The sequence below is a fragment of the Pelophylax lessonae genome (assembly GCF_965119305.1).
Source record: "Pelophylax lessonae genome assembly, chromosome: 4".
NCBI classification, from domain to species: Eukaryota; Metazoa; Chordata; class Amphibia; order Anura; family Ranidae; genus Pelophylax; species Pelophylax lessonae.
In genome coordinates, this window is record NC_138771.1 from 525,425,753 (window position 1) to 525,439,808 (window position 14,056).

General features: G+C 45.4%; 1 protein-coding gene across 2 annotated transcripts in view; it reads left to right on the forward strand.

Annotated features, from left to right (window-relative positions):
* Positions 1 to 2,884: 2,884 nt before the first annotated feature.
* The window catches only part of PHF21B (PHD finger protein 21B), a 207,360-nt gene continuing 196,188 nt past the window's right edge, over positions 2,885 to 14,056 (forward strand). Inside the window, exon 1 of one of the 2 annotated variants that reach the window (XM_082257220.1) lies at positions 2,885 to 3,181. In XM_082257220.1, the coding sequence (XP_082113346.1) occupies positions 3,128 to 3,181 (54 nt within the window). In that variant the 5' untranslated portion in view covers positions 2,885 to 3,127. Of the gene's footprint in view, positions 3,182 to 7,351; positions 8,192 to 14,056 lie in introns of those variants that run through there. The other variant, XM_082257219.1, reaches the window with a different exon arrangement.

Here is a 14,056-nt window from a genome sequence, read left to right on the forward strand (position 1 = left end):
TCCTGTTGAGTTCCCCACAGCAAGCAGCTTGCTATGGGGGCACCTGAGCCAAGTCACAGCTTCCTGTGTCCATTCAGACATGGAGCACTGCCCCAGCCCCGCCTTCTCTCTCCTGACTGGCTAGCTGACTTTAATTGACAGCAGCAGATGGCGCCGCTGCTGTGTCACAGCCAATCAGGAGGGAAAATTTCAAGACAACTGAGACACTCGTGGACATCGCTGGACAGAGAGGGACCTCAGGTAAGTGTTAGGGGGTGCCAATAAGGGGGCTGCTGCACACAGAAGGCTTTTTTATCTTAATGCATTAAAGCGGAGTTCCACCCAAAAGTGGAACTTCCGCTTTAGGGAGTCCTGACCCCCCGACATGCCACATTTGGCATGTCATTTTTTTGGGGGGGGAGCGGGTACCTAGTTTTGACAGGTACCCGCTCCCACTTCCGCTCGGAGCGCCGCGGCGCCCTGAGCGGAAGTTCTCCTCTCCCCCTCCCTCCCTGCAATCTTCTGGGACACGTCAGAGGTCCCAGAAGATTGCTGGCCAATCACGGCACGCAGCGCGACTCGCGCATGCGCAGTGGGTACCCGGCTGTGAAGCCGCAATCTGTAACAGCCGGGTGTCCACAGCAGTGATGCCGGCGCTGAGGGAGAGGATCGAGGCTTCCGGCGGCCGCATCGCTGGACCGTTGGACAGGTGAGTAAATGGCTGGAACTCCGCTTTAAGATAAAAAACCTTCTGACTTTACAACTCCCTTAAAGTGAAATTAAACATTCTTATCCTTTACAGCCAAGGAAGCTGCTTTTGTTTGATCTACAACTGCCATGGTGTTGCACATGTGATCAGTTATGACATCAGCCATTTGATGGTTTGACAGTTTGGTTGAGGACACAAGCAAATGTGACAGTTAGCAATTCTGGCATTCCAGAAATGTAACTATTTTTTGAAACTGTTAAATGGATAGGTTTAGTTCTTCTTTATGGTTTTCTGCTGTTCAGTTGCTCTGGGCTTCAGCAAAATGGCAGTCTCCAGTATGAAGAACCAGGAACAATGCTGGAGGCAATTTACAGCCAGGGCTGTCTTTAACACAGGGCAAAAGGGGCAGCTGCCCTGAGCCCAGTCATTGTTATGGAGCCCAAGGCAGCTTCCCCTTAAGCCTGCACTGCTCGCAAATAGTTGATAAGTGGATTCAGGAGGGCCCAAGAAAAAGTTTGCCCAGGGACCAATCAATATTAAAGACAGCCCTGTTTACAGAACACACTAATATTGGTAGCATAATTATTAAATGCGGAATGTATGTTCCTGGCTTAAGAACATTATTTTTCATCAAGTTATTATGGGTAAAGTTCTGATTTAAAGTGTTACTAAACCCAGGACCCTGCGCTCACTATATCTGATCTTCCACAGTACACAGAACATGGAAATGCAATTATTTTAGTAGATATAAACTTCTAAATATCTTTTCTCATCAGCAGTATATAGCAGTCTTGTGACCTCTATCAGTGTCTTGTCAGTGTCTTGTTAAAGTGTGTAATAAGTTTACATACTGCATTGAGCTGTCCTATCAGGATGCAGGACCCCTGACCCTCTGTCTGTACAGTGCTGATTGGCCCTGTGCTGATCACATGTACTCTCCCAAGAAAAAAAAAGAAACTCTCGAGCAATACACACAAAACTGAGCATGTGCAGAGTGACTCCAAAGGCTCTGTTTAATCAGGAGATGGATTGGGGACAGTGAAAGAAGGGGGGGGGTCAGAGAAGACAGGATCAAACAGCCTTTTTACACAATGTGGAGGACTAACCCCTTAGGTGGCACAGTGAGTATGCCAAGCATGCTTTACTGCATATATAGACTGATTTTACTGTTGTGGGTTAAGTAACATTTTAATGTGAATAAAACTTCTATCTTTAGAACCAATTTAAACAGTGTGATACATTGTAACAGTACATGGCAAAGCCCTGAGTGCCACTATACAATGTACACAAGTGCACCTGCGTTCCAGCATGCAGGCTGGTGTGACTAAGCTCACAGTGACAACCAATGAGATCACATAGAGAGATAAAAGAGTTGAGGATAAAATGTCTGATTCCTGGTCCCCTGCCGCCCTCAGTGGTTCCTCCCACATCCCCCTTTGTTACTACACAACTGAGTAATAATAGGGGTCCATGGGAGGAACCACTGAGGGCAGCAGGGGAGCAGGAATCAGACACTGCCAAACTGTTGGTTTGTGAATAGTCTTCATTACAGGCAGTAGGAGAGGTAAGTACTCCTCTTCCCAGGGTGCCCTTTCATTCATCATTTTATACTACTGTCTGAGTGACTTTAAAATGCCATTACTATATCCAATGATAGAAAAGTCCATCCCCCCTGTGTGCTCTCACCTAATCTCTGCAGCGTCCTCCTCCCTCTCCTGCTCCATTCAAGTCCGGAGAAGTCAGTCCAACTCACACGCAGCATCCCCGGGTACCACCCCTCCTCCCCGCACTCCTCAGCATCTTCATCACTTGGCCTGGCCACTGCGCCTGCGCACGGCATCCCATTCCTCGGCCACGCCTCCCTTCCCTCCCTCACGTCACTCACACATTCAGCTCCTATACAAAACACGGGGGCGCGCTCCCGTGCGTGCACTCCCTCCTGCTCCCCCTCCTTTTCTTCTCCTTCAGCTCCTCCGCATCCGGGCATCGTTATCGCGTGCGCGCGCCTCGCTACCAACTTTTCTTCTCTCAGCAGCTTGGAAAAAAAGCTTTGCCCCCAGAGCTCCGTATCCCTCCGCCGCGCTCCGCTAAAGAAAAGTAGTCCTTGCCTCCTTGAGCCCCTCCGAAACTCCGGGGGAGAAGACGGGAGAGCCGGGGGGCGGAGGGGAAGAGGGAGCCGGCTGAACCCGGGGAGAAAAGTCCGTGAGGGAGGCGGAAAGGAGCCGGCGGAGGACTGGGAGTGTGGAGGGGGAGAGTGAGCGGAGGAGTGCGAAGTGATGAGTCCGCTCCCCTCACAACTTGCTCACAGCGAGTAGTTCTCCGCGGACAGGAGCTCACTCTGCGCCCCGCACACACCGGACTAGGCGGAGGGAGCCCCGCACAGGAAGAGCCCGGGCCGGACAAACTTCTCGGGGGGACGGAGCGGAGGGCCGGACCGACATGGAAGTACAGAGCCTGCAGGAGGCCATCCAAGTGGAGATCCAGTGTCACCAGGTAATCACCTCAAATCTGTTAGGGGGGCATTGCTTAACCAGGTCAGCACCTTAACTCAGGGGGGCCCCCTACTGCTCAACCAGGTCAGCACCTTAACTCAGGGGGGCCCCCTACTGCTCAACCAGGTCAGCACCTTAACTCAGGGGGGCCCCCTACTGCTCAACCGGGTCAGCACCTCAACTTAGGGAGGTGCCCCCTACTACTGACCTCAACTCATGGGTGCCCCCTACTACTCACCTTAACTCAGGGGGGCCCCCTACTACTCACCTCAACTCAGGGGTGCCCCCTACTACTCACCTTAACTCAGGGGTGCCCCCTACTACTCACCTCAACTCAGGGGTGCCCCCTACTACTCACCTTAACTCAGGGGTGCCCCCTACTACTCACCTTAACTCAGGGGGGCCCCCTACTACTCACCTCAACTCAGGGGTGCCCCCTACTACTCACCTTAACTCAGGGGGGCCCTTACTACTCAACTGAACTCATGGGGAGGCCTACTACTCACTTCAACTCTGGGGGTCCCCTACTACTGAACTCAGGGGTCCCCCTACTACTCACCTCAACTCAGGGGGGGGGGCTACTACTTAACTCAGGGGGCCCCCTACTACTCACCTCACCTCAGGGGAGCCCCTACTACTCAACTCAGGGGGCCCCCTACTACTCACCTCACCTCAGGGGAGCCCCTACTACTCAACTCAGGGGGGCCCTACTACTCACCTCAACTCAGGGGTGCCCCTACTACTCAACTCAGGGAGGGCCCTACTATTCACCTCACTTCAGGGGCGGTCCCTACTACTAACCTCAACTCAGGGGTGCCCCCTAATACTCACCTCAACTCAGGGGGGGGGCCTACTATTCACCTCAACTCAGGGGGGCTACTATTCAACTCGGGCCCCCCTACTACTTACCTCAACTCAGGGGGGCACTACTACTCAGCCAGGTACTGACCTCAACTTAGGGGGGGCCCCTACTACTCACCTCAGCTCAGGGGAGCCACCCTAATACTCACCTCAACTCAGGGGGGCACTACTATTCAGCCAGGTACTGACCTCAACTGAGTGGGCCCCCCTAATTTCCAACAAGGCAATGCCCTCAACTTAGGAACAGGCCCAACTTTTCACTAAGTATTCACCTTAACTGAAGGGGCCCCTACTGCTCAACCAAATGATGTTTGAAGGGAAGGGGGGGGGGGTACTACATGGCCGGGTAATTACTTTATCTGCAGGGGGGGCTACTGCTCGGCCAGGTGATAACTTCAGCTGAGTGTGGGGGGGGGGGGGGTTACACACCAGGTATTGACCTCAACTATAGGGGGCGCTCTACTGCACAACAAAGCAATGCCCTCAACTCAGCAGGGGGCCCAACTTTTCATCAGGTTTTGACCTTAACTGAGGGGGTGGGGACCCTTCTGCTCAACCAGGTGATGACCTCCACAGATGGGGGTCCTCTCTGCTGAGGTTTTGGGGAGGGGGGCTCCTGCTCAGCCTGGTGATGACATCAACTGAGAGGGGCCCTCCAATTGCTCACCAGGATGCTCCTTGGCTGTAGGCACTTCAACACCTACTTTGAGGGGTTGTCATTCTTCTTCACCTTGTCACTACATAGTTGTGAATCTGCCTCTCCCGCTACTCTCTGCACTCAGTGGTCATATTTATTTTTTTGGTTGACCCCCACTTTCATACGCCTTCATCTGCTCTTCTCCATCATAGTAATGTACCTTTTTTTTAGTTGCTTCTTCCTAAGAAAACAACACTTCCTATAGTAGGCAGTTTTCTATACCCATCCCAGCCAATTGCCTATTTGGAATCAAACTGGAACAAAAGTAGATGACACCCCCTTATTAAAGTAGATCTGGATGACACTGAGTTTGTCAAAGCACCATGCATCTTAAGCAAAGTTTTCACTTATATTCTCCATCCTTTTTTTTTTTTGCATTTCTGTGCTGCTGATCTCCTTTGACTTCTTTCAGCCACTTCTTGCCTACATGCCCAGGCTCCAGAGGTGCTTGCACGCTGTTGCTCTGGAGTGGATGTCTAGCAGACCATGCTTTCAGTTTGGCTGCTCATAGTCTCCACCATGTGACAACGAAGGAGCACATTTGGGGGATAGTTGTCACCTTAACAGGAAATGCCTGAATAAGGCTCTTAAGGCAGGATGACCAGTGGATTGTTTTAAGAGAAGTTTCAGATTTGAAATGATGTGAGGATTTAATGATTGGGTTTAGGTCTTATTATTTGTCCCCCCCCCCCCCCCATTGATTAAAGTTTACATTTTTATTGGGAGGACCTATGAAATGAGACTTTCTGCTTTTTAAAAACATCCTCTCTAATACATTTAACTTCCCACCCACTTTGTGCTCCCCTTTAGTAAACCCCTCTTTGTGCCCTTTTTTATGTATATATTTATTTTTTTGTACCTGTTCCATAGTTTGTACCCTTTCCTTCACAATCTTCTTTGTAATACTTTGTATTTTTTTTCTCTAGTGATCCTAACCTTATTTCCATTAAGAAATATAACCTTCACTTTACTATTGTGCTTTCTTGTTGACTGTTCGGTGTTATGCGTCCCTGATGCCCCCTTGTTGACTGTTTGGTGTTATGCGTCCCTGATGCCCCCACCATGTTCTGTGCTTGGCCTCTCACTGTAGGGCCCCCTTTATATTACCAACATGTTTCAGTATCCACATACACTTTGTTGCCTGCTTAGCACTTCCAGTACTCAGAACTCCCTATTTTCTTTCTATTTTTTTTCCTCCATTGCGTTAAGTTTTGTGTTTACTCCTCTTTCTCCTTCTTCAATGGTCTCTCCCCATGGATGTGATTGCTTTCTGCTGCCATTTCATGACAATGTTCAGTAGATCGGCAGCGTACTTCAGCCTGTTCACTTGTTCCACTCTTCATCATTTACTTTACTTGATGTTGTTTACTCTCCAGTCTTCTGCCATGCCTCTCATTTCCATTCCTCTGACAACTTCATACGCAGAGTCCCAGCGTCCCTGGCGTAGTCTACTTTTTCCCCTCTGTCCCTGGCAAAGTCTACTTTTCCCTTCATACACCTTTCACTACTCTGCCTATCTACTTTCTCCCCCTTTCTTACACTCTCCCTCCCATCCCTACTCATCCCCATCCTTCGCCCCCTCCCTACTCTTCCTCTTCTTTGCACTCACCCCCTCCTTCTTCCTACTCTTCCCCTTGTTCCTTTTTCCCCCCTCCCCTTCTCCCCACTCTTCACCCCCCTCCCTTTTTTTTCTCCCCCTCTCTCCATCTCTCTCTCACTACTTCTTCCTCCCCTCCCTCCTCTCCCCGCCCCCTCCCTCCCTTGTCTTTTGCTGGAGCAAGCAACAAGGATTTGGAAGTAATATTGCGGTGCTGCTGCGTGGAGATTAGGACGAGACCTGAATATTTATGAGCTGGCTTGGGGGAAACTGCCTCACACACGCACTGTGTGTGTTTACTTGCCTCTTTGTTCCTCCCCATTTCCATCAAACTTGAAACACTTTCTCATTCCTCCTCCTCCTTCTGACACTCTTCTTCTTTTCTATCTAGATACACTTAGTTTTTTTTTTTTTTTTTTAGGCATCGTAGGTTTTATTTTCTTTCTTCCTTAGAAACTAGTTGCACGGATGAAGCAAGAGCCACAGGTAATTGCAGATTTTTAAACATTTTTTTTTTCATTATTCTTTTTCCAAGCTATTTTCGTGTCCTTCGGATTTGTTGTTTGTGGTGGAGTACAGCTGTACAGTGGGAGGATGACAAACTTTATGGCTGCCATGGTTTTTTTTTTTAAAGAGATCATTCCCATGTGAAGGAAAAGACTTGTGTTATTTTTTGCATCTTTAAAATAAAAGGTGTCAGGGAATAGCTATTGAGCTCCAACATTACTTGCCCCCTTCCTGTGTTACACAAGATAAATCACATGAACATTCTTTTGCACAGTGTGTTGACTCCTGCCTTTCCTTTCTCCTAGTCCTCTGTTAGTCGCTACAGAATACTTTTAAGTTATTTTTTTTTTTTTTGCTCCAATGTATCCTTGAACGCTCCAGCAGAAGTTATCTCTGCAAGATAAATAATGATACATCTGGTGATGAGACATCAGAAATATCTTTTCTCCTTCCTCTCTACACGCCATACTTTGTAAACACCCTGATAAAAGTGTGTCATTTTCCATAGGAGATCAAGGTTGCTCAGTGTGCAGCATCCTCCTCCATGGCTCAGCAGATCACACACATACACACATATACACAGACACACACACTTGTGAGTTGTAGGTACATGGATTTTCTTCCTGTCTCCTTTTATTCCAAGGCATCCATTTTGAACGGATGGTCTTGTTTTAGGAGGGTTTAAAAAAGAAAAAAAAAAACACTCCCGTAGTGACTTTTTGATCTTGGCGTGCAGTAGGGGCTGGGGGGATGTTTATATGAAGAGGGCTACAGCAGATGGATGTTGGAGTGTTCTTTGTTGCAGATTGCTGCAGCAGGCAAACCATTGAACACTTTCTCCTCTGGCTTTATTGAGACACTTTCACTCTCTTCTTCTTTCTTGGCACCACAAACTTAACTCTCCACTTGCCAGAAGTGCAGTGAGCCCCCCCCCCCCCCCCCATCCCCTTTCTTCCTTGGCTGTGCTGTGCCGGAAATGGAAGAGAGGGGGGAGGCAGTATGTGTGTATGTTATGTGGTTGTGCTCCTTTCAGTACCATGGACAGATGCCATTGAAAGCTTTCCTCCTCCTTCCCCCAGTGTAGTGAAATGCGCAGAACTTTCACACTGGAGCTTGTGCATGTTATGTGCCTTGCCGCCGGCTCATTTTAGGGGTCTGTGTGCTGTTTTGTGAAGCCCCAGGGTGAATGTGAGCAGTTTGCTTTTCTCTCCTCCCCCCTTTCAATGAATCGATCGCCCTTCCTTAGGAATGCAGCAGCTTTTCAGCACCAAACTTGGAACAGCTCCTTTATCAACCGCGGATCCCAATCCATCCCCCTTGTCCTTTCCTTGTCCAAGCCATTGCCCCAGGTCAGTGATTTAATGTTCTGCTGTTACTTCTGCTCGAGTTTGGAAGCCTTGTCATGTTAATGAGGGTTTGTCAGCACTCTCAGTTTGGTAGTGGAAGCTTCCATTTTGTGAGAAAGGGGTGTTGGTTTCTTCCTAACATGGAGAAAAGTCTGCAGAGTTTGAGATGGGGGATGGGGCCCCATTCATGCTGAACATTACCATTTTGATTGCTTTGATGCCATTTTTGGAGGGGGAGGGAATCAAATCACCCCTTTTACTCGTGCAGAAACACACAAAGATGTTTAATCACTGTACAGAATCAGAAATCAGATACTTTTCTTTTAGCAAAGCAAAACCTTTTCACTGCCTTATACCTAAAGGATGTTTGTCCTTTAATTGGAGTAAAAGAGGCAAGCTGTTGACTACAGTTGGTGTACAAGGATGCAGATTTTTTTTTTTTTTCTCTTTACTGCAACAATGCACTGCTAGGACCAATCTGTGTGTTTGTGTTGTGCTTTAAGAGCCTTTAAGAACAGCTGCAGTGATATTCGCTGCATCGAAAATAACTACATGAATACTTTAGCTTGAGATGTTTATGAATACCATCAACCTTTGGTTTGTTTTTAGCACTTGTGTATAAATAGATTTATAAATATTTGGATTATTTTATCAACTGGCGCAGTGAGAAGTTTTTAAAACCGGGCAACATATTTAAGTTAAATATAAGTTATAGTTTAATTATCCTAGATAGCAATGCCAGTTTAACAACAAAGCATTTTGATTTTTATGAGACTTGCAGTTTATTAGCTTGTTAAACATGGACAAGACTTTGAGGAAGTGAATTCAATTTGATCTTTGTTAGATTTAAAAGAGTTTAAAGATCTGTTTTTACTGTGTGAGGATAATGTATCAGATCAATGTATGAAAAATTGGAACCTTTTGCATAAGTTCAGCTCTATTTACTGATTGAAAAGCACACACACACTTGGCTTGTGTGTCCTTTTAATCTGGTCATTCAATTGAAGGTTATGGTACCTAAATATGTGAATTGTGCATTATACAGAGAGCTGCATGGATGATGCAACAAGCTTAAGTACTTTCTACAACCTAGTACCATGATGTTCACTCATCTGTGCATGTTTACAAATAATTTCTTCCTTTTTTGCATTCCCTTTTTGCCTTTGTACTAATTATCCAGTTTATACATCAGCTGTTTCATTCTTTTTTCCAGTTTATGAAACTGCTTCATAAACTGTACTTTAAGGGAGTGATTTATCACAACACATTATCATTCGGTTCATTGCTTCATTTTTTATCATTGCTCTATAAATCTTATTGGCTAAGGTCTAACAAACTGATATGTGTTGTCATCTCATCCCAGCACGGACTTAATTCTTGTCACACAACACGCACTGTTTAAATATGGAGCTCGGGGAAAAAAAAAAAAAAAAAGAGCAAGCACTGCAGCATTCTGGGGGGATTTGGACCCCAGCTGCTTGTTTGCATTAGATTTTGCTTCAATTGTCTTCCATTCTCTTTGATTTGCAAGAGAACAGATTTGTCTACATGGAGTGGAATAGTTTAATAGTTATAACCATCGAAAGCAGACAAAGTCAGCAACTTAGATGTTTCCAAGTTTATGAAAACATTGCTAGGCAATGTGCAAAGCGCAGTAACTTGTAACAGCCAAACAGCAATCATTATATATTGTTCTGATTGCGTTAAGCTGATAAAGGGTAAAATCTGATAGTTACTGTGTGCAGCTCAGATTCATTCCTTTTTCCACACCTTGCTAAGTAGGCCTGAACATAGTTTCACTGGTATCTCAGTGTATTTTTCATGCCTGTATTGTCACATCCCTCTGGTTTTGGTTTGCTTATTATCCTGAATCACCTAGGGGGTCATTGGTATAAAGCAGTGAATGTGATTATCACAAAACATTCATTGGTGATAAACCAATCACTGTCTTTTAAAATGCATATGCCTGGGAGATTCACCCTTAGTGAATGTTCACTGAATGTTGGATTCTCTGCTTTATTAATGTGCTCTTGAAGAAGTTGATCGCATAAAAACAAGAAGCTACAAGCCTTCCCAGATGTGCTATGAAAACCTGCCTCGTCTTTCTGCAATAGATTCTATAAAATTAATTAAAGGTTAAAGGAATTGCCTTTTTTTTAACTTTATTGACAGTCTTACTGGACAACCTTGGTAGTTGAGTGGTTGCACTTTGTACAATAGTCTAACCCTATTCATTAAACAATAATAAAAACCCTTTTTTTTCATATTATATTAAAGATGCTGATGTGAGGATTCACATTGTCTACAGCTTCTTCTTGTATTCCTGTATTTATTTATTCATTTTTCATCCTTACGCCCAATGGCTTGCCCTGATTTCCTTTGCACAGTTGGCTCCTTTGCCTGCAGGGTCCTATGGAGCCCTGCTGGATCCACTCTTCCATGCACGCCAATGAGAAGAGAACTACTTGCTGATGTAAATATGATTCCTGTACCAACAGGCAGACTGTGAGCAGTAGAGGCACTAAGGCCTGCCTCTACGCCTTTGATTGTAAACAGCTTGCAAGGGTTGTGCATGTGTGATGGCGCTTGAATTAGGGGCATGTAGTCCCAAGGAAGTGGAGTCTCAAGGAAACAATGGAACCAGAAGTTCAGGGAAGCGGCACATTGAGACCCAAAGCCGCACCTGTAATAACTGTAAAATGTAAGTGTTTCTAGACATTTTTGGGGCAGGAATTTATTTTGTTTTGTTGATTTTGTGAATACAAATATATTTAAAAAAAAAAAAGTATTACTACTGTAATTCACAGAATTATTTGTCATATCTGTTTGTGTGTGATGTCAGCAAACTGGCTGACTTCAGTCATACATTGCATGTCATATACTGTAGTGCCCACTTTGCTCCTGGTGCTTTAGTGACATGAAGTTTGGAAAAATGATGTCATGAGCAAAATAAAAGGAAAAAAATGTCAGGCTTAATATTTGTTTTAATGTGTGTGCAGGAATTGTGGCATGGGAAGCTGTAAAATGCAGTGGTGCTGATTTCTTTACGTGCAGCATGTTTAATTCAAGCAAGGCCAGCAGTTTAATGAACAGTGTTGCTGTTCCGTTAACAAGCTTCAGCATATTGTCTTTGGTGTAAAGCCAAGCAAAATGGCTGCTGCCTGTGGCCTTCTCTCAACAACTGCTAATTAATATCAGAAATTATAACAGCTTGATAAAATAATTTCTGTTAAGGATAGGATTTTAGTTCATTATGATTCATAGCCAGCAGGCCTAAATAGAGGCAAGCTCAAGTTTTTGTGGCACTTCTTCAGTAAATATAGGCCTTTTTCTTTTATCTGTTGTTGTTTCTATCATTATTGTTAGCGTCAGTCAGTAATTTATTTAAAGAAAGAAAATGAAGACTGTCAAGATTTTTTTGAACTTCAAAACTCACTTTACAGTTTTTGATAGCTGGGTAGCTAAATCGCTTAATAGTTTTAATATCAAAACCACTATGCTTGAATTCCCAGGTCTGTGCACTTACCATCAGGGGATCCTATACTGTTTTCTTAGCTGGATTCTTTATATAAAATGTAAAAAGAGAAGTGGGAACAGCTGAAGGAGCAGAGAACTAAGGTTTAGATCACATCTGCACATTTTTGGTGTGGTGTGTTGTGGGCATGTTTTACTTGTTACCATTCTATCCATTCTTTATTTTGTTGAGAAATCACTTTGACCCCCCCCCCCCTTAGCATATAAATATAGCTGTGGCAATCTTGAGTAAGAGCAGATGATTCGTGTAGCATTTGCTTCCTGGAATCTGTTTGCCATTAGCTCAGGCATGTAGGCAGGAGGGTGTGCTTAGCTGAGAAAAGCCCCTCCTCCAGATGAAAGAAAAAAATGCTCATGAAGAATCCTGGGATGTATGATACATATATAATCCTTTCTATATATTTCCTAAGACTAGCAGCAAATGGATTAAAAATAGTTTAAGTGGTTGTAAACCTCAGACATGAAATATGGACAAAGCATATCCTTCTATAGTGTGTACTTGTCTCAATTAAAAACACTTAGGGCTCTTTCACACGGGCGGTCCGATCAGATCCGCCTGTCAGTTTTTTAGGCGGATCTGATCGGATCCTCCATGCAGCTCTATGGGGCAGCGGGTGTCAGCGGAGACACCTCCGCTGATACCCGCTGCCATCCGCATCCGATTCTGTGCTGAAATCTGGACGGATAGAAACCCTATTTTTCCATCCGTTCAGTAATCGGAGCGGAGCGGATCTGATAAGGGCGGACAAGCGGTCCGCTCTCCTCCGATCCCCCATAGAGGGCAGCGGGTGCTGAGACACCTCCCTCTCCGCTCTGCAAGCGGAGATGGAGCTGTCATCCGCCCGGCTCAGCGGGGATCGCGGATCGAACCCCGCTGAGCAACACGGATCCGCCTGCGGAGGCGGACCGTGTGAAAGAGCCCTAAGTGTCATTTCTGTCTGCTGTTTCGTTTCTCTGCTATCAGCATGAATTTGACAAATTTTCCTGACACCAAGAGAAAAATAGTGACAGGGAAGGGACCTCCAGGTGATTGACAGCCTCAACTCTATTCCTATGTGCTGTGTGAAAGGGGGGGGGGGTGACCCTTCACTCCAATCAGCTATCAGATGTCTTCTCACTGAACTCTGCAGAGTGTAATTTCAGCTCTCCACCCTCTTTTTTCTGCACTCTCAGACAAGCCTATAAACTCAGCACTTTAAACGGATGTAGAGAAGAGAAGACTGCAGATAAATAGCTACAACTCACGCAGGAGGATTTGTTTCATCTTTCATCTCTGTGTATCACCTGAGGATAGTCCCTTCACTGGGTTTATGTACTTTAACCACTTCTGGACCAGAAGGATTAGCTCCCTTAATGACCAGGCCATTTTTTGCGATTCGGCACAGCGTTACTTTAACGGACAATTGCACGGTCGTGCGACGCTGTACCAAAATACAATTGATGCCCTTTTTCCCCCACAACTAGAGCTTTCTTCTTTTGGTGGTATTTGATCACCTGTGCGATTTTTATTTTTTTGCGCTATAAACAAAAAAGAGCAACAATTCTGAAAAAAAAAAACAATATATTTCACTTTCTGCTATATAACATTCCCCCCCCCCCAAAAAAAAATAAAAAAATCGAATTTTTTCATCCCCCTAGGCCAATTTGTATTCTGCTACATATTTTTGATAAACAAAATCGCAATAGGCGTATTTTGATTGGTTTGTGCAAAAGTTATCGCGTCTACAAACTAGAGGAAAGATTTATGTAATTTTAATTTATTTGTTTTTTTTTACTAGCAATGGCGGCGATCTGCGATTTTTAGGGGGACTGGGACATTGTGGCAGACAGATTGGACCCCTAACTGACCTTTTTGACACTTTTTGGGGGCCAGTGACATTACTACAGTAATCAGTGCTAAAAATATGCACTGTTACTGTACTAATGACACTGGCAGGGAAGGGGTTAACCTAGTTGGTGATCAAAGGGTTAAATGTAAGCCTAGGGGCGTGTTTACTAACTGTAGGGGGAGGGGCTTGTGAAATGACCATAGAGACCTGTGATCCTATATAGAAGGATCACAGGCACTCTCTTCTCTCTCAGCGGGGAGCGATCGCGGGTGGCCGGTAGGAATCGGTCCCGCCAGCCCTGTGCATCAGCATCCTCGCTGCCTAGTGGGGGCCCGTAGCACCAGGCACGCACGTAGTCCTACGTCGGTTTGCGAAGGAGGGGCAGCCTGCCACAGTAAAACTGCGGCGGGTGGTCTGGAACTGGTTAATGTTGATTGAGAGAGTTTTGTTCCCCTTTAAGATGATATCTTCTTGTCATTAAAATCACAAGAACCCTGATAATGTT